Raw genomic sequence first — 21,312 nt, 5'->3', positions numbered from 1 at the left:
GCTGATCCACATAGGCAGACAATACTGGCTAGATAGCCCAGCGGTCTGATGCAATATCACGCAACTTCATATATTCTTGTATGTTCATAAACTTTGGATTTTATAAATGCTTCCCTGCATGATCACAGGTGTCTATTCACCACAGATGACCAGGAAAATGGCTATTTATAAGCCAGGGAGACTAGAAGCTATACTGAAATTAAGTAATTCCAGTTCAGCCAAAATTCTCAAACTCCATAAGGCTAATTCTTCTCTCATAACCCAGCATTTTTCAACCAGGATTCCACAAACATCTCCCTGGTGTTCTGCAATTTTTTTTTTATAATCTCCTACCTCTGACATGTCTTTTTCCAAGTTATAATTATTAACTGGCACAGCCTGGGGGCCTTTGAGTTTTGTAATTATTAAATACATTACCTATTGCCAGTGTTTATTTTATTGTTGTTGTTTTTTAACGGGGGGCAGGAAGTGCCACAGGGTCGCACAACGTTACTGGGATTCCTCAACCCCAAAATGAAAGCCAATGTCTTAATTCATCAGGCCCTTTCCCTTCCTACCCCCAGATCCTACTGGGGACTGGTGAACAGAGTGCCAGGTATTGCCCCAGCATGTCAGGCCTGACTTTCTGACACACTCTGACAACCGACACAGGACACAGATAACAGCAAAACCCTTTATTGCAGCAGATCAGGTTACACAGACCAGCTTTCCAGAGCTCACAGCAAAGCTTACAGCATGTATGTACCCCAATAAATCAGATAGCCCAAGCAGAGGATATCGGCATGTTGCTATGTTCAAGAGGAAGTTCCAAGGCTAGAATCCATGCAGAGCCAAAGTCAGAGTTCAAGTCCAGCAATACATATATGCCAAGTCAGAGTCTTAACGATACAGGATTCAAGGCAGACAAGAGCTCAAGATTCACAAAAAGGCCACGCAAGCAAGTACTCCGGGAAATCAAGCTGCTGCTCCCAGCAAAGGCTCCTCAGCCTCTGCACTGGCTTAAATACAGGAGAGGGGTTGCTAAAGCTCCCCTCTGATGATCTATCCTGACAGGGGAATCTGGCCCATCAGCAAGCCCAGTGTTGAAGAGGGCATCTCTGTTCTGCCCTCTTTAGTTGACGCTGTAACCTGCGGGACACCCCTAAGCCCCCCCCCCACCGTGGAGCCCTCCTCCTCCTCGGTTCTGACAAGCCCAAGCTATGAATCAGAGGCCTCGCTCAAGGCCAAATCTTGCAGCCGTGGCTGAAAGGGAGCATCACCCTCCTTCAGCCTGTAATCAGATGGGAAGCTGGACAGAGCAGAGATCCCAGGCCCTGAGCATCCCACAACTGGACTGGGTTCTAAACCATCCTGATCTAAGTCTGAATCAAGACTCTGGCTCCAAAGCCATAGGGCCCACAGCACTTGGGCTAGGCCCGACACAGCACATCAGTTGGGAAGCCAGCTACCCGAAGTACAATTTTATGGTCCCAACATCTCTCTGACTGGGCAGGCAGGGAAACAAACACACACACACACACACACACACACACACCAGGTGTTTGCAAAGAAAGAGCTTCAGGGTGGGGTGGGGGGTACATTTAAAGCTCACTTTAAAAATGCAAAGGTATTTTGGTCTCTAAGCCTCATGGAGGAAAGGGGATGGGGTGGGGGGAGAAAAGAGACTTGGTCACTTAGGTGTTGAAAAGAGGAAGGACAGAGCTCCGTGAACAGATTAATGTTCTGATCCGGGCTGTGTGCGCCCATGCCCTCCAAGACAGGCGCACAAGTGCCTGTGACCCTTCTCTTGATCTACAGCAAGAGCCTTTTCCCCTCTGCTGCAGGCCAAGCCCTTCAACAGCCTCTAATCAGAGGTCAGAAGGCCAGCCCCATGCGCAAAGACTGCAAGAGGAGGAGCACAGAGGAGAGACAGTTACAGGGTGGAGAATACGCTGACAATTCTGAAGTGTTTCAAAAGAAGAGAAAGGCAGTTCCATAAGATCTACCAGAATTAGGATACAAGGAAACGGGCCTCAGCTCTGAAACCTGAGCCCACAAGTCTCTAGGTGCATCTACACCACGGACTTGAAGGGGCTTAACAGGCACTCCCCCAGCCACAAGACTCCTGGGAGATGTAGTTCAGCAAGATGGGTTAAGGCGGGGCTGGGCAACTGGTGGCCCTCTAGATTTCTGGCTTATGGCTCCCACCAGCCCGAGGCAGCATTGCCAATGATGAGGGTGATGGGAGTTGTAGGCCAAAACAAGTGCCACAAGTTTCCCACCCCCAGGCTAAGGGAATTCTCAGCACCCTCGCTACCCATCCTAAATTCTAAAGATTCTGTCAGGAAAAATAGCAACGTAAGCATAACATACGTTTGTAGCGCCCCTAAATTTCCCCATGCCGCACTTGCCACTCATTGCTCCTGGGGGCCAGGACTGCAAAACAAGCAGGTTGGGGAGTGGGGAGAGAACCTCGCGTCCACACAGGGAAATGGAGCAGCCCTGGAGTGACATGCCAAGGAGAGGCTGCAAGCAACTCTGGGGTGACCTCAGTTCTCGGAGCGGGTGGAAGGTGATACTGTTGACAGGATGAGCAGCTGCTCTACTCTGCACTCTCTGCAACTGGGCAGAAAGCGCTGGCTGCCAGGCCCCCAGGAGGGTAAGAATGACAGCAGCCCCAGACTCAAGCACAGCCTGCCAGCAAGGCTGTTAGACACTCTCCACACATAAAACACAGTTTTGGGACAAGAGAAACCAGATGCTGCCAAAAGTGAAGCTAAATTCCACAAGTATGCAAATCTGCAAGTGCTTAGTTTGCATAATTTGTCTTGGTTCTTCTAATCATGTGAGGAGCAGGGAGCTATCAAGGACCACAGCTTGGATGGAGATACCTACTTGGAAGCAGAAGGTCCCAGGTTCGATCCCCAGCATCCCCAGACAGGGCTAGGGAAGTCTTGTGCCTGAATCCCCAGAGATCCATTGCAAATTTCATGAGAAAAATTTGCAAATTTCATGTGAAATTTCATGTGAAAAAATTTCATGTGAAAAATTTCATGTGAAAATTTCATGTGAAAAAATTGCAAATTTCATGTGAAATTTCATTTCACTGAGCTACATGGACCAATAGTCTGATTTGGTGCAACAGAGGACTGTGGGAAATCTGTTTCTGCCTTCTGGAATTTTGGTAGGTGACGGCCACATGTGTCCAAGCACAGCCAGAAGGGCTAGAAACTGAATTCTGTGGCCAATACTACATTCTGCCGGGCGAGGCAATGGCTTGCTCAGGAGACCAAGGCAAAAACAGTTGTGTCTGAACCCTGAGGGGACCAGTGGCAGATGCTCTCCAAAACGAGAAATTCTCAAAACATTACTAGGGTGACTCTCCCTCAAGCAGCAGAACCAAAGCTGGATCACAGAGGAGTCAGTCTGCGGTATTCTTGTACAAAGCCCTCTAGTCTACAGATGCTATTTATGCACAGATCTAAGTGCTGCAATGTGGGGGCTCCGATTCGGTGACCACGCCTGAGGATACCCCAACATTCTCCTCTGCTCTCCAGAGAAAAAGCAGGCCCACCAGTCACTAAAAGGGACATCCAAAACCCCAATGCAAGAGATACTCAATGGGACCATCTTACCCCTGCCCTGCTGGATCAGACCAAAAGGTCCACCAAGTTCAGCATCCTGTCCCCAGAACAGCAAGCCCATCACCTCCGGAAAGCTGAACGCAGGGCCCAAAAGCAACAGCCTTGGGACTACGCAAAGCCCCTAGGTCTCAGAAGTGACCTGCTTCCAAACAGAGAGGGCCCAGCTCTAGCTATCCTAGCCAAGAGCTGCCCTCTGGAAGGACCAACTTACCTGTCAGAATGGTCTGGAAAGCAGCTTCCACATTCGTCGAGTCCAAAGCCGAGGTCTCGATAAAGGACAGGCCATTCTTTTCTGTGGAAAAGAGGAGAAGCCGGTCAGGGGTGGTGAGACCTACCCAGTATATGCCTAATAAGCTGGCCTGAATAAAAGGCCACCCCGCTTCATGCTCAAGGGCCCCCCTCATTCGGCTTTCAGCGTTTTCCATCACAGCCGGAAAGACCAGAACCCGGGCCCACCTTGCATTCTACCTTTGGGCCCGAGACAGCCTCTTTCTCCGAGCCCCATGCTGAGCCTTCTCATGCTTTCTGCAATGTCCACTATCATTTCGGGAGCCTTACCAAATGAATGTCTGTCCTCCACAGCCCTCTGCCAGCCCATTAACTCCGGCATGTTCTTGACCGCACCGTTTGCCTGCTCAGAGCATGGTGAGTCACAGCAGTGGCCCTCGCTCCACTGGACAGCAGCACCAAAGGCCGGCCTATGTCTCCCTTAAGCCCATGGGAAGCTGCCTTATCCTGAGCCAGACCATTGGCCCATCTAGCCCAGTACTGTCGAGACCGACTGGCAGCAAGGGCTCTCCAGGGTCTCAGGCAGGATTCTTTCCTCACCCTACCTGGAGAAGCTGGGGATTGAACCCGGGACTTTCTGCATGCAACGCATGAGCTCTGTCACACTGAGCCACGGCCCCTCCCAAATGGGCTTGTGGGGTACACTGACGGCCAGCATCCGCTGTCTTTTATTCTGGATGGACAGCACTGAGGCAGAGGTGTGAGGCAAAGCAGTATTTTTACATGCCATGAATCTGGGCACCCATATTTGAAAAAGCTTCTTCCATCGCATGTGGCTTTAAATACCCTTTGAAGGAAAAAGGGAGGAGTAAGAATAGAGCTGGCTTACACTCAAGGTTTTCTGCTGGAAATCCTCTTGTTCTCCTTTCCTTAAGTGATCAGTCAAGTGTCCCATGACCGAAGAGGAGGAAGTCTTGCAACCATCAGAAAACTGCCCCTTTCATGCAAGGTTTTAATGCGGGCGGGGGGGGGAGCTGTTCCTCTGGGACTGAGGCCATGGAAACCTACTGCCACTGTTCCCCCCAACACCCAGCTGCAGACAGAAGCCCTCTCTTGACTTCAAGGGGCATAAATCAAGCAACTTTAATCATGATTAGTGCAGAAAAAAAAAACCCAGGGCCTCCTTCCAGGGTGAAATAAACTTCACCTGAAAACCTTTCAGATTTATGAACAGGCCAATGACTTGAAGTCGCAACAGATGTCTCCACATCTTAATTGCGCCTGACTTTGAGAGAGGGGGAGGGAGGGGACACACACTCACGCTTAATTAAAAGAGGCTAGCTACTGTTTACCCTGTGTGCACACACTGTCCTCAATAAAGATACAAGTCCCGAAAAATACATCCAGAGAGGGCACATTCAAGGAAAAGTGACAGCAGAACCAACCAACTGGGCTGGTAACAGAAGTCAGGAATTCTGGGCAGGCAGCCACTGAAGCCCAGGAGAAGGTGGGAGGAGAGGGGGAATGAGCATGTGCTGAGCTCCGGTGCTTCTGCCCTGGCTCCTAGCCTGAGGAAGAGAGAACCAGGGGCAGACACGAGGCCCAGAGGCCAAGCCGGGCCACAGAGCCAGCCTCCATGTCGAGGGCGGCCCCCAAACTCGGGCCTTTCCCAGCCCTGCCAACAAAGCGCTTTCACTGTGGGTGCCAGGGCCTGGGCCCAAGACCTCCCACATGCAAAGCATGTGTCCATGACTGAGCTACAGCCCCTCCCACACTGGAAAGACTCGGGGGGAGAGGCGCCAGGAGAACTTGTAAGAGGACCAAGTACGGAGGTAAGCGGGCAGATTTCATTTTGGACAGACAGCATTCAGCCGCCGTACATCAGGAGCTAAGCTGGAAAAGAGGCAACGAAATACAGTGCTGGAAATAAGCAAGGGCCACCCAGTCGCCCAACACAGTTTGAAAAAATTAAGGATGAGCAAGAAAGTGTACTGCGTCTTCCCCTTCCCACACTAATTCCAAGCAGGTGATGACCCATAGATTAGCATGTGATGGGATGGGATGGGATGGGATGGGAGGAGCAGGAGGGGAAAAGCGGAGCCTGCCAGTAACAACGGTCTCCACCACCGCTGAACTTCAGCATATTTCAACTTTGAGTTTTAGATGCCCAACAGGCAACGACATTACCTGACCACTTTCAGGTTCAATTAAAGATGCTAGTTTTGACTCCTGGAACCACGCGACCTTAAGGACTGCCTTCTCCCACACAAACCTTCCCAACAACCAAGATCTTCCTCTGGGCCCTCACTTGGCTCCCTCTGCCTACCGGGGGGGGGGGGGGTGTCCACAACACGGCCTTTTCAATTGTAGCACCCTAACTCTGTAACACTCTCCACTGCCCCCCAGGTAGGCTTGCCTGATGCCAAGCCCAACAGACTTTTTCATGTATGTGAAGCTTCATAAAGTTTTAATCTGGCTTTTTGCTTTCACCTCTGCTGCTGTTTTAAATGCCCTGTTAGCTTTTATTTTGTTAGGTGCTCTGACTTGATAAGCAGCATAAAAACCCATTAAATAAACAAGATTAATACAATTAAAAAGCTGAGCACATCACAGGGACTTTGCTAGCAATGCACCAGACGCCAGACCCACTGACCTGCGAAGGCTCGGGCCTCATCTGTTGGAACAGCCCGCAGGTGGCGCAAGTCGCTCTTGTTGCCCACGAGCATGATGACGATGTTGCTGTCGGCGTGGTCCCGGAGCTCCTTCAGCCACCGCTCCACATTTTCATAGGTGAGGTGCTTGGCGATGTCATAAACCAGCAAGGCCCCCACAGCACCACGGTAATAGCTGGAGGAACAAGCACATCGCCTGAGCGAGTGCACGCCATGCAGCCAGCCAGCGCAGCACTGACGGCACAGGAAGGAAGGCTGGGGGATCCCTGCCACGGGTCCACAGCCACGCTCCCCAGGCAACACATCTATTTATTCTTAATATTTATATACCACCTGATCTGCTAAAATGCCAGTAAGGCGGTGCGCAACTATTTAAAACATTAAAACCAGGCAAGAATAAAAACTCTAAAAACTTTGTTAAAACTACGCATTTTAAATGGCTAAATTGAAAAGATGTGTGTTTACACCATTTCTAGAGACCAAGAGAGCGGGGGCCAATCGTAATTCTCGGGGGAGTACATTCCACAGTTTGGGGGCAACACGAGAGAAAGCCCTTTCACATGTGCCCGACAAACAGGCCTCTGCAGATCACAGTGCCCTCAAGAGCACATCTCCTGCAGATCTTAGCCCTTGGGCAGGTTCATAGTGAGACCCCTTGGATAGCCAGGCCCTCAGCTGTTTTGGGCTTTCAAGGTTAACACCAACCCTTTGAATTGCACCCTGTTCAAGTGCTGGAACTGACAAGCAGCTGGCCCTGCCTCCAACTGGTTCTGCGTGTGTGACAACTGCCCCAGGATTGCCTTGGCAGCAGAGAATTGGCTCAACAATTCACAGTTTGGCCTCCCGAGAACCTCAACGTATTTTAGGGTTTGGTCATTATTTTGTTTTATACGCTAGAACATCAAGGACTCAAGGCTCGTCGCAGCCTTTTATAAAGACAGAAGAAACGTGACGAGATCTGACCACTGAAGCCTTCTTTATTTGGGGCAAGTCTGAAAACGCATTCAAAGTGACACTTCAGCATCTAGCAAGTCTCCGGGGTCAGGGAGTCCCACAGCTGAGTCAGCTGCTGGAAAAACCCCTCGTTACCTGACCCAGGTGTGGGCTCAAGAGAGCACTCTCAATTGATCTTAGATGCAGCTCACTGGTCAATCACAGAATCAGAGTCGGAAGGGTCTCTGAGATCATCTAGCCCAACCCCCTGCTCCAGGCAGGCTCTGCACTACAGGGTGCAGCTGCAGCCTCCCTGACAGATGGCCCTCCAGCCTCTCCTTAAACACCTCCAGTGAAGGAGAGCCCACAACCTCCCAAGGCAACCTGTTGCACTGCTGAGCAGCTCTCACTCTTAGGAAGTTCCTCAAAATGTTTAGCCAAAATCAGCTTCCCTGTTATTTCTACCCATTGGTTCTAGTCCTGCCCTCTAGAGCAACAGAGAACAAGTTTGCTCCACCTTCTCCATGACAGATATTTGGAGACTGCGATTATGTCTCCTTTTAATCTTCTATTCTCCAAGCTAAACATACCCAGCTCTTTCAACCATTCCTCAGAGTACTTGGTTTCCAGATTCTTCACCATCCTAGTTGCTCTTCCCTGGATTCGTTCCAACTTGCCAATGTCCTTCGTAAAATGGGGCACCCAGAACTGGACCCAGTACTCCAAATGTGGCCTGACTAATGCAGAATAGAGCGGAACTATTACTTCCCATGATCCAGACACTATGCTTCTGTTAATGCAGCCCAAGACTGCATTTGCTTTTTTAGCTGCTGCATTGCACTGCTGGCTCATATCTGGCTTGTGACTAAGACACTAAGACACCTAGGAGCTTTTCACATGTGCCAAACCAAGTCTCCCCCATCCTCTACTTGTGCCTTTGATTTTTTTGGTACCTAAATGCAAGACTTTACATTCATCTCTGTTGAATCTCATCTTGTTAGATTCAGCCCAGTGTTCCAGCCTATCTAGATCCTTTTAAATCTCGATCCTGTCTTCTGTGGTGTTGGCTATCCTTCATTTCATCTGCAAATTTGATAAGCAACCCCTCTATACCCTCAAAGTCACTTATAAGAATGTGGAACAGCACCTGGCCTAGGACAGATGCTTGCCAAGACTTGCCACATGAAAACGTCACGTTCATAGTGCTCACATATGCTGCTGCCATGGCCCCGCACCATCACCAGCCTGAAAGAGGGCTCTGGAGATGGACCACTTACGCAGACGTGATGGCCCTGTACCGCTCCTGCCCTGCTGTGTCCCAGATCTGAGCCTTTATTGTCTTGCTGTCCACTTGAATGCTTCGTGTCGCAAACTCCACACCGATGGTGCTTTTGCTCTCCAGGTTGAACTCGTTGCGAGTGAAGCGGGAGAGGAGGTTGCTTTTGCCGACTCCGGAATCTCCAATGAGAACAACTGGAATGGCAAAGAGGGAGTATCTTTAGAAAAGCACAAACATACATTTGCTCTAGCAATGCCTTGCTGATTCACCACGACCTCCATTTAAAGTTAAGGAGAAACTGGCACAGTAAGTATTGCTCTGGGGTAATGGAAGAGGTTACCCAAGACCTATTTCTGAGGTTGTGTGTCTAAGCTATATGTACATCTATATATGAAAGACAGAAAGACTAACAGAGTATTTAAAAACATATTTTGACCTAAATGTTTCGTGAATAGTGCTCCCCAAAAATGCAAGTTCAGGCCTTAAAAATCACAGAGAAAAATAAATCATAAAATAAAAGTACAACATGTACATAAAATCAAAATCAATTTAAAACAGCATCAGAACACAATCAAATTAAAGCCAGCAACAGAGAACTCAACATTGCTAAAAGTCTATGGTTTTCCCAATGTGACACCCACTGGAGACCCTTCTTGATTTTTCATTTATTTCTTAAGGTGTTTTTTTTTTTTTAAATTTGGGAGGCTGGTATGCTGCAAAGCGAAGTACAGCCCTCTGGTGCCATCTTCATTCGGGCTCAAAGGTTTTGCATTTTGGAGCTCAGCCCCCTCCTCTGCCTTGTATTTACTGCTCTTGGGCCAGTTACTTTTTCTTTAGAACCCAGATCTCCCAGCTCCCAGTCCAACACTCTAGCCACTACACCATGTCATTCTCCGTCTCATTTGTTACCAGTAAAAGGGTGAGATGAAGCTAGGAAAGAGGTAAGCCATGGTCTAGGAATCTACACCCACACCGAAATGGAAGGTTCTCTCCTCACGAGGAGGAGGGTGGTGGCAGCGTCCTAATGAAGTGGTTGCTTACGTTATAGTTGATGCGTTCCTTCCACACACACTCGCCCTAAGGTATTATCTCAAGGGAGAGGGTGAGAGATTATGAAGGTACTGAAATTCTGGGGCTAGAATTAGTACTTGGTGTTGTCAAAATATTTATGAGGAGTGGTGATGTTATAATAATCACAGGTGGGGAAAGGGTGATACGTCACAGACTGTTTTCAAATCTATTTGATACATCAATCCTAGCAATTATGTATTGCAATAGTGATGCATCAAACATTCAGTTTTTATAAAATTTTATTTAAAAGAAGAGTTACATCCAGCAATTTCCACTAAAATAGTGCACAGGGCAGCTTAAAAAAGAGTAAAGACAAATCTTATAAATACGAAAACAATAAGACAATACATTGCGTACTACCTCAGTTTCAGCATAGTTCACTGAGCTTGTTATGTTATTAATATGACAATTGCACCTGAAATCTTTAGTTGGATCCATTTAAAATATTTTAATAAATTACAATCTGAGCCACTTTTTAAAATCAGAAAGCAAACTTTTAAAAGTTCGTTGTTAAAAAACATGAACCTGTGGATGGCAGCCTCCCTTTTAGAAGAGGCCTTCCCCCATGCACGCACGCATGCACATAGCCTTCTCTTGCACCAACGACAGAATGCCTCTGCTATCCTAGTGCCTGCTGTAACAGGTCTGTGGAGCGTCTCAAAAATGCTTTTCCTTCAGAGCATTATTTGATTAAATCTGCACAGCTTTGCATATGAAAACAGAAGTCGCAACCGCAGGGAGCTTGCTCCCTCCCTGCCCACCAGAAGGCGGGCAGGTGCTTGGTGGCTCCAACTGCCAGGTGCCTTCAGACTGCAGACGTGAAGGGAAGCGCGCACTCGGGCCTCTGCCACCAGCCAGGGGAACAAGGGCTGCTGGGTCGTGTGCGTGCGCATGTGGGAGTTTTTGTACTACTACGACTTATGCACTGCCTTGAGAATCATTCAACTAAAACGCAGGATATGAATCTTCAAGACTTTCTGGTTCTCTCATATTCCTTTATTATCTTAAAAATAGAGATATGCATCTACAGCTTTCCAGTCTGAAGGCTCACTTTGGCCCACACGTGCTGGAAATGTATCCAAGAAAAGGTCCATTCTTCGGTAAGTCACACTGAAGACTCTCCATCCACATCACCTAAGAATTTGAAGAGGGGGGTGATCCAGAAACAAGCAGGAGAGGGGCCCATCTTGCAGCATTCAATACCTCCATCCCTCCAAGAAAGCCATCAGGGCTTCTTAGATTTCCTCTTCTTTTGCCCAACTCCCAAATCACTCTGAACAATAGCAAAGAGAATGTCCTTTGATTCGCTGTTGAGCCCAACTCTCTCCAGACTAACCAAGCCCAGGTTGCACTGCTCCCTGCCTGGCCACCAAACCTGCCTGGCCCAACCCCAGAGGGAGCACTTCATCAAACAGGCAGTGGCTTCCCAGCTTCCCCCTTTTCAGCTGGCTCAGCAGAGCAGGAGCCAAACTGCGGACATTATTACGCACAGCACTGGGAGCAGCCGTGTTAACTGTTTGTGCCAGAAGGTGCTTGAGAGTCCGATGCCAGGCACAGGGGACGCTTTCTGTTTAAGCCGAATCTCCACAACTTGCAAGTCTGTGAGCCGCCAGGGCGCCTTAAGTCCTTACCCGGGACTGCAAGAAAGAGGGAGAGGCCAAGCAGCTGGCAGGCCACTGCTTTCACTGCATTAATGGCCCTTCTACATTACCAAGGCCTTGGCGTCAGCACACAGCTTGCACAGGGAGCAGCCAGGCCCCCAGTTCCCCAACAAGGCCAACTGCTAATGCCTGCCCTGGGCTCCCCTTTTAAGAAGTTACCTGGCTCTGGGAGCAGCCCTTTTAATTTCCCACCACGCCCCTCAACAGGAGCCACAAACCTGGAGCTGGTCCTGATCCTGCCCATCTTCCAAGGAGCTCAGGCTTGCAAGGTAGGCTGAAAGACTGAACTACGGTCACTCCCTGAGCCTGCTAGCCGCAGAGATTTGAACCCAAGTCTCAGTCCAACACTCTAGCCATGACATCACACTGGCTCTCCACACTGCGTGGCTTTGTGCACAGCTGATTTCAGCATGTCTCTTTGGTGCTCTCAGATCCCAGGGACTCCGGCAAGAGAGAAACGCTGCTTATGCAGAAGGCGAAGGAGGTGCCGAGGACAACGCGCTGTCCTTCATCGGGGACAACGCGCTGTCCTTCATCGGGAACCCCGCACCGAGCTCAAACAGCCTTCCCCAACGTGGTGCCCTCCAGATGTGCTGGATTACAGCCAGCCATTGGCCATGCCAGCTGGGGTGGTGTGAGTGCTGACAGCTGGAGGATGCCAGCTTTATTTATTTATTTCATTTCTATAACTCCCAATAGCTGAAGCTCTCTGGGTAGTTCACAAGGCTGGGGGCAGGCTGGGCTACACAGTTTTCCCTGTTTATTCCCAGTAAGCTCATCAGCGCCAACACTTTGAGCACTAAATGTGCGCACAAGGTGTCACTGGCAAACCAAAATCAGGGGGAAGAGGAACAGTCTGCCAAGTCTCCTTTGACCAGAAGTCAGGGACACAGAACTTGGCAGCTGGACAGGCCCTTCTTGCCCAGAGAAGCATCCCCATTAGTCAGTGTCAGAGCAAGCTTAGCCTCCATCTACGAGGCTTTTAGTGGCCAGAGCAACCCAGGCCCCGCAAGTCAAGCCCAACCCCCCAGGGCTTGAAAAGCCTCCTGCTTCCACTGCCTGCCTGGGATGCCAAGCATATGTGTGTATGCGTGCGAGAGAGTGTGCACAGGGGGGGGGGGCAGGGGTCACCTCCATGGCTGCCTACGGTATACAGCCAGTGGGAAACATCTATTCATTCTGTGTATCTCCTGCCTTTCCTCCAAGGAACTCAGGGATGTGTACGAGGTTCCTCTCCCTCCCCTTTTATCCTCACAACAGTCTTGCTAGGTAGGCTAGATAGAGCACAGCTGGCCCAAGGTCACCCAGTGAGCTTCAGGGCTGAGTGGGGATTTGATCCTGGGTCTCCACGCTCCTAGTCCAACACTCCAACTGCTACACCAGCCTTCCCCGACCTGGGGCCCTCTCAGTGTTTTGGACTACAACTTCCAGCATTCCTGTCCATTGGGCATGCTGGCTGGGGCTGATAAGAGTTGGAAGTCCAAAACATCAGGAGGTTGAGGAAAGCTGGACTACACCAGATTCTGCGGGCTGGTGGGTCACATTCAATTTGGGCAGACTGGAATTAAACCTCGTATTATTTACTAGAAAGTGAGACAGAGAACGACAGTAAAAAATGGATTCATTTATCTTGTTACAATGGAGATGTCACCATAATAGTTCCATAGCTCAAGCCGAAGAATATTTTCTGGGGGGAGAAGTCGGAGGTGTGTAGTTTTATGCATTTTAAGGCTTTTCTTCAGGCGGGGGGGATGTACTTCTTTCTAACTTTTTTATTGTATTCAATACACAAGTTAAACACGATGGGAAAAAGAGTGAGGGACGGTGAGGGTGGGCGGGGGGACTGGCTCCCTTGATTCACAGAGAGCACTGGATGGGAAGAGATTTGTTTGGGTATGTTCTCTTCAGTAAGGGGGGGATAGGAGAGGGATCTACAGAAAGCTTGGGAATGTACAGACATGATGAAGGAAGGACTTTCTTCTTTTTTTTAATTGAATGCTGCTGTGTGCCTAGGGGATAGGGCAGGGATGAAGTTGTAAACATTTTTAAAATGCAAGTCAGAACTTGTCCAAGGTCACTGATAAAACAGGCCACATGAAAGGGCTCTCACTCAAAAGAGGAAGGGGAACTAGCTTCCCAACAGGAGAATGGCTTTGGGGGGAAAGGGGATTATGAGCATCCCTAAAAAACAAGGAGAGCCATGGTGGTTCATGAGTAGAACAGCCAAAATCATGGGGAGAGGGAGGGATGGACCAAAGCCCACAGTTCGGCAGTAACCTCATTAGGACCAACCAAAATGCCATGAAAGGTTGTGCAAGCTTTCGAGTTCTCCAGAGCTCTTTGTCAGGCTTGGTAGGACAAGAGTTAGGAGGTGGGGGAAGGAACAGAAGCGTTCAAAGATCAGGCCAGGTCTTGTGGCCACGAGGTCTGCAGTACAGAATCAGTTCCAAAATGGGGACTGCAAATGGAAGCTGTCACCGGTAGGTGCTGCAGATATCAGAGAACCTGGCCTTCTGGGGAAAACAGCAATGGCTGAGCCCCATTTCCGAAAACAAAAAGGCTGGCTTCATCTCAGATCTGCCTCTTGCCCCGGCCGAGAACCACAGGTCTCCGAGTGGGCAGAGAGCAGAAATAAAGAGAAGTGTGGCAGCCTTCATATTAGCAAAACCAGAGATTAATTTTAGGTGGTGCACTTAGGTAAAAAAAAGTCAACTGAAACCACATTTTGTAGTATTACCTAGTGATTAGAGTGGATGGAACCCTCCATTACTAGATACACAACAAACAGAAGCAACACATGGCCTGAAAGTCACACTAACTGGATGGTCCAGTTCTTGCGGTTTCTATTGCAAGCAATAAAGTGTGTGTGCATGTGTGTGTGTGAGAGAGAGAAAGAAATATGCTAGGGTATGAACAATCCACTGGCCTCAGCAGCCTACAAGGACAAACACAGAGAAAGGAGGATCTGAATTACCTCACAGTATAATCAGTTGGCTCAAACATTTACAAATAAAAGTAGCTGCCTGGACCAGTTTGGGTAGGCTCATCAGGGGAGGGGTGGGGAAGTGGAGAAACCTGGAATTAGTTGGAACGTAGTCTACTAGACACATAGCTGAGGTGCCACAGAAAATCAGTTTTAAAAACGTTTGCAGCACATGCTTTAAGAAACACTAAGCTATGCCGTGCAGGGCCACCCAAGACGGACAGGTCATGGCAGAGAGTTCTGACAAAATGTGGTCCACTGGAGAAGGAAATGGCAACCCACTCCAGTATTCTTGCCAAGAAAACCCCATGGAACATATCACAAGGTTAAAAGATAAGACCCCGGAAGATGAGCCCCTCAGGTCGGAAGGTGTCCAATATACTACTGGGGAAAAGCAGAGGGAATTTCCAAGTAGCGCCAGAAAGAGTGAAGCGGCTGGGCCAAAGCCGAAAGGACACTCAGCTGTGGATGTGTCTGGTGGTGAAAAGAAAGTCCGATGCTGTAAAGAACAATATTGTTTAGGAACCTGGAATGTAAGATCAATGAATCAAGGTAAGCTGGAGGTGGTCAAACATGAGATGGCAAGACTGAACATCGACATCTTGGGAATCAGCGAACTACAATGGACAAGCATGGGCAAATTTAATTCAGGTGACCATTATATCTACTACCATGGGCAAGAATCCCTTAGAAGAAATGGAGTAGCACTCATAGTCAACAAAAGGGTGGGAAAAGCAGTACTAGGGTACAATCTCAAAAACGATAGAATGATCTCAGTACGAATCCAAGGCAAACCATTCAACATCACAGTAATTCAAGTCTACGCCCCAACCACTGAGGCCGAAGAAGCTGAGGTTGATCAGTTCTATGAAGACCTACAACTTCTTCTAGAACTAACACCAAAAAAAAGATGTCCTCTTCATCATAGGGAATTGGAATGCTAAAGTAGGAAGTCAAGAAATCACCAAGGTAACAGGCGAGCATGGCCTTGGTGTACAAAATGAAGCAGGACAAAGGCTAATAGAGTTTTGCCAAGAGAACACACTCATCATAGCAAACACTCTTTTCCAATAGCACAAGAGGCGACTCTACACATGGACATCACCAGATGGTCAATATCAAAATCAGATTGATTATGTCCTTTGCAACCAAAGATGGAGAAGCTCCATACAGTCAGTAAAAACAAGACCTGGAGCTGAATGTGGCTCAGATCATGAGCTGCTTCTTGCAAAATTTCGGCTTAAATTGAAGAACGTAGGGAAAACCACAAAACCGTTCAGGTATGACCTAAATCATATCCCCTATGAATATACAGTGGAGGTGAGGAATAGATTTAAAGGATTAGACCTGACAGACAGAGTGCCTGAGGAACTATGGACGGAGGTCCGTAACATTGTTCAGGAGGCAGCAACTCAATCCATCCCAAAGAAAAAGAAATGCAAGAAAGCAAAGTGGCTGTCTGATGAGGCTTTACAAGTAGCTGAGGAAAGAAGGGAAGCAAAAAAGCAAGGGAGAAAGGGGAAGATATACCCAACTGAATGCAGAGTTCCAGAGAATAGCAAGGAGAGACAAGAAGGCCTTCTTAAATGAACAATGCAAAGAAATCAAGGAAAACAATAGAATGGGAAAGACTAGAGATCTCTTCAAGAAAATCGGAGATCTCAAGGGAACATTTTGTGCAAAGACGTGTGCAAACAACAAAGCTAGTGGAGATGACAGTATTCCAGCTGAGCTATTTAAGATCCTAAAAGATGATGCTGTTAAAGTGCTGCACTCAATATGCCAACACATTTGAAACACTCAACAGTGGCCACAAGACTGTAAACTGACCTTTTCCATTCCAATTCCAAAGAAGGGCAACGCCAAAGAGTGTTCAAACTACTGCACAATTGCGCTCATTTCACATGCCAGCAAGGTTATGCTCAAAATCCTACAAGCTAGGCTTCAGCAGTATGTGAACCGAGAACTACCGGAAGTACAAGCTGGGTTTCGAAGAGGCAGAGGAACTAGAGATCAAATCGCCAACTTTCGCTGGATCATGGAGAAAGCAAGAGAATTCCAGAAAAATGTCTATTTCTGCTAAAGCCTTTGATTGTGTGGATCACAACAAACTGGCAAATTCTTAAAGAGATGGGAGTACCAGACCACCTTACCTGTCTCCTGAGAAACCTGTACGAGGGTCAAGAAGCAACAGTAAGAACCGGACATGGAACAACCGATTGGTTCAAAATTGGGAAAGGAGTACGACAAGCCTGTATATTGTTGCCCTGCTTATTTAATTTATATGCAGAGTACATCATGAGAAACGCCAGGTTGGATGAATCACAGGTCAGAATTAAGATTGCTGGGAGAATTATCAACAACCTCAGATACGCAGACAATACCACCCTAATGGCAGAAAGCGAAGAGGATCTAAAGAGCCTCTTGTTGAGGGTGAAAGAGGAGAGTGCAAAAGCTGGTTTGAAACTCAACATTAAAAAAACTAAGATCATGGCATCTAGGCCCATCACTTCCTGGCATATAGAAGGGGAAGAAATGGAAGCAGTGACAGATTTTATTTTCTTGGGCTCCAAGATCACCACAGACGGTGACTGTAGCCATGAAATTAAAAGACACTTGCTCCTTGGGAGGAAAGCTATAGCAAACTTAGATGGCATAGTAAGAAGCAGAGACATTACCTTGCTGACAAAGATTCGTATAATCAAAGCTATGGTTTTCCCAGTACCAACGTATGGCTGTGAGAGCTGGACTATAAGGAAGGCTAAGCGCTGAAGAATTGATGCCTTCGAACTGTGGTGCTGGAGAAGACTCTTATGAGTCCCCTGGACTGCAAGGAGGTCAAATCCGTCAATCCTAAAGAAAATCAACTCTGACTGCTCATTGGAAGGACAGATACTGAAGCTGAAGCTCAAATATTTTGTCCACCTAATGCGAAGGGAAAACTCCCTGGAAAAGACCCTGATGCTGGAAAAGATTGAAGGCAAAAGGAGAAGGGGATGGCAGAGGATGAGATGGCTAGATAGCATCACCGATGCAATGGATATGAACTTGAGCACGCTCCGGGAGAGAGTGGAGGACAGGAAGGCCTGGCGTGCTATGGTCCATGGGGTCACGAAGAGTCGGACACGACTTAACAACTGAACAACAACAGGAATGGTGGGGAGGATCACCAGACTCAGCTGTACACAAGGATACACGTTTGCAGCGATTACCCTCACTCTCCTCATGTGGATTAGCTCAATTTCTTGCTGAAAGGGGTTAAACAACAAGATCAGAAATGAAGGAGAGAGCCCCCTCTGCTATTCCCAGACAATTGGTTCATGGGAGTATCACCAGAGTGGGGCCTGTACCACAGCCCTTCCTTCGGAGGGAGGAGAATGTCTTCCTCCCCGGAAAGCAGAAGAGAACTCTTCCACATTCCGGACTGCATGGGTCTTCACTTGACACAATCCTCTTTGCAGGAAGCAAGAGGTACGGGATGTACTCCAGTCCATGCAGTGGTCCCCAACCTTGGGGCCCCAGATGTTGCCAGACTACAAGTCCCATCATTCCAGTCAGCATGGCCAATGGTCAGAAATGACAGAAGCTACAGTCCAACAACAACTAGGGACCCAAGGTTGGCAACTACTGCCATAAAAGATGTGTGCATCAAGGAAGCGAAGCAGGCCCTTCTGCAGAAATGTGCCACACTTGGTGCTAGAGTATGGTGCCTATGCCAAGTCAGACTACTTCACTAACGAAAGGTTCCTGTCAATCCAAAGAAGTCACCAACCAGGAGGCTGTTTTGGGATCTTTCAATGACTCCCACTGTAAAGACAGAGCAGAATTACTGAGTCCTGAAAAAAAAAAAAGGCTGTCCACTGCATCTCTGCATGAGTCACTGCTCTAGGACAGTCTTCTTCCAGACAGAGTTTGATGCCTAGAACAGTGAGCTCCAATTATCATACACAAAAAATGGAAGAAGTGAGATTTCACTATCAAAGGTATGAGAAACACTGGTCTATCGACTAAGCCCCACCATCTCCATAGCAGCAGGAAGGTCATGCACCAGCAGCCCCACAAAAGACGGGGAACATCTGGGCTGGGAATGAAACAATTTATAGTATCCTGGTAGGAGAGCCAGTGTAGTGTAGTGGTGAGAGTGACGGACTGGGAGCCGGGAGAGCCAGGTTCTAGTCCCCACTTGGCCACGGAAGCTCACTGGGTGACTTTGGGCCAGTCACAGACTCTCAGCCCAACCCACCTCACAGGACTGTTGTTGTGAGGATAAAACAGGGAGGAGGAGGATAATGTAAGCCGCCTTGGGTTCCTTGCAAGAGGAAAAAAGGTGGGATATAAATGCAATCAATCAATCAATATCCTAAATTTTGCCTTCCCCCAGGGCTCAATATTTCCTTAAGAGGCTTCTGACTGCACTGGTGTGACGTGTCAGACCACATCTCAAAAGAAAACTATTGCCCTCAGTAGATGTCTCAGCTCCAAAATGTATTATTGCATTTATTTATACCCCACCTTGCAGGATAACTCCTTACAAGGTGGCTTACACAATTCAAAAGCAATAAAAACATTAAAAATCAGTGCAATGTAAGTATGTAGCACAGCTAAAAGTCTTCTTTAAAATCTTGGCAGCACATCCAGATTAAAACTAAATGACCTTCCAAAACAAAAATATTTTCAAAAAACACTTACGCGCACTGGGGCTGGGGATTTCCAGGATTTCCCTACAAAGAGAGAGACTAATTTTGCTACCACTGCAAAGAAGGCCCCATCTCTGGCACTAGCCTACTGGGTCTGATTCAGCAGGAGACCAAGCCTGAGATTAAGTTCTTAAAACCTGGGCAGAATCAGTTGTGCAGAGATGGTCCTTTAGGTAACTGGATCCAAGAACATTTAAGGCTTTAAAAGTCAAACCAGCACCTAAAACTGAGCCTGGAAACAAACTGATAACCAGTGCAACTGGTTCTGTCTCCAGATAGGGTCTCAACTGGAGAAGCAGAAGATACTCATGGTCACCAGTGCAACCAAGGAGTTACACCTGCTCCAGGAAAACCCTGCACACTGATCCTTTAGGGGGCAGCATAACCCCATCCAGAACAGGTTGCATCTCCCCACTAATGGCATCTTCTACCTTCTCTGGATTAAGCTTAAACTTGTTTATCTTCATCTCCATTTCAGTACTATCTCCAGACACTGGTTCAGGGTATGCACTGCCTCCCTAGTATTATTTGGTGGACCCATGGATTATTGCCTTACCCAGAGTTAACTCATGATTTGGTTGCCTGATGATTGAGCAAACAGTAGGTTGTTTTTTCAGTTCCTGGGTTCTTTGGTTCCCGTCCCGTTCACCCATGCCCTCCCTGTATTCCAAATGCCTTTGCAGCACTGTAGTACTGGCATGCAGAGCAGGTGGTTTTTTGGACCATTGCCTGCTGCCGCTGTAGCCTGACAAAACAACCCAGAGTTCTGGGTTCACAAGTAATTACAACCCATGGTTTAAACAACCCAGAATTCACAACCTAACAATAACCCATGGGTTTTCTTTGTGGGTTGTTCATGGTTAACAACCCATAGTTCTGGGTTCACAAGTAAAAACCACCCACAATTCAAAGACCCACGAATCAACACCACATACTAACATAAGCCATGGTTTAGCGTTACGTTGCAACCCAACCCTACTGTCACTGGCATACTGGTGACACTTCAGACTAAACCTCTGGCTGATCTTGTTTGTTGTTTATTCGGTCAGTCGCTTCCGACTCTTCGTGACTTCACGGACCAGCCCATGCCAGAGCTTCCTGTCAGCCGTTGCCACCCCCAGCTCCCCCAAGGTCGAGTCCGTCACCTCCAGAATATCATCCATCCACCTTGCCCTTGGTTGGCCCCTCTTCCTTTTGCCTTCCACTTTCCCTAGCATCAGCATCTTCTTCAGGGTATCCTGTCTTCTAATTATGTGGCCAAAGTACTTCAGTTTTGCCCTTAATGTCATTCCCTCAAGTGAGCAGTCTGGCTTGATTTCCTGGAGTATGGACTGGTTTGATCTTCTTGCAGTCCAAGGCACTCTCAAAATTTTCCTCCAGCACCACAGTTCAAAAGCATCTCTCTTCCTTCGCTCAACCTTCCTTATGGTCCAGCTCTCGCAGCCATAGGTTACTACGGGGAATACCATTGATCTTGATGATCATTGGCTGATCTTGTGGAGATGCCAAAAAGCACAAGGGACAAGATGGAACCCTGTGGAACCACATAGGCTAAAGGCTATGGGACAGAGCAGCCACCACCTAGCACCACCTTCTGTCAATGACCCTTCAGAAAGGTTCAGAGCCACTGCAGTACAGCACCTCCAAGTCTCAATCTGGTCCCTGAAGAACACTTTAATTGATAATATTAAATGCTACTGAGAGATCCAGCAGAATCAACAAGGATACACTCCCTATCTATTCTATTGAAGGTCACCCAGTAAAGTTACCTTACTGTTGGCTGGGGCATGCTGGGAGCTGTAGGGCTTTTTTCTGTCTAAACATGCATAGGGTTGCATCGTTAGTCATAAAAACAAATGAAAGACCACCATTCCAAGATCTTACCCAAGACAATACTATCTCTCTGCCATAGCTTCCCTAGAAAGAAACCAGGGAACTGCGGTGCTGCATGGTAAACCAGAGTGCTATAGCAGAGATTTCTCACCACCCCCTCACAGCACTCCAATTTCCAGAATGCCCTGGAGAAGAGTTAGCAGACTGTGTCCTGCTAACATCATACCAATAGGAACGAACCTCAGGTGTGGGACAAGGATATGGAAGTGAGGTTTAGGTTAGGTTGAAATTGGTGTCTTACACTCCAGCAGGCCAATGTTGTGCTAAACTAC

The 21,312-nt window shown here is 47.9% G+C and overlaps 1 protein-coding gene across 1 annotated transcript in view; it reads right to left on the bottom strand.

Moving 5' to 3' along the window:
• Positions 1-21,312, bottom strand: part of RAB11A (RAB11A, member RAS oncogene family) — a 28,105-nt gene that overhangs the window by 2,975 nt on the left and 3,818 nt on the right. The window contains exons 2-4 of the mRNA XM_084817483.1: positions 8,734-8,929; positions 6,505-6,698; positions 3,835-3,915 (exon numbers count right to left, since the gene is read on the bottom strand). Coding sequence (XP_084673609.1) covers positions 3,835-3,915; positions 6,505-6,698; positions 8,734-8,929 — 471 coding nt within the window. The remainder of the gene's footprint in view (positions 1-3,834; positions 3,916-6,504; positions 6,699-8,733; positions 8,930-21,312) is intronic.

This window comes from Heloderma suspectum, chromosome 11 (assembly GCF_057233095.1).
Source record: "Heloderma suspectum isolate Gila_16-S chromosome 11, 16-S_ref, whole genome shotgun sequence".
NCBI lineage: Eukaryota > Metazoa > Chordata > Lepidosauria > Squamata > Helodermatidae > Heloderma > Heloderma suspectum.
The sequence above is the reverse complement of the archived record's forward strand: the minus strand, read 5'-3'. Positions and strand labels throughout refer to the sequence as shown.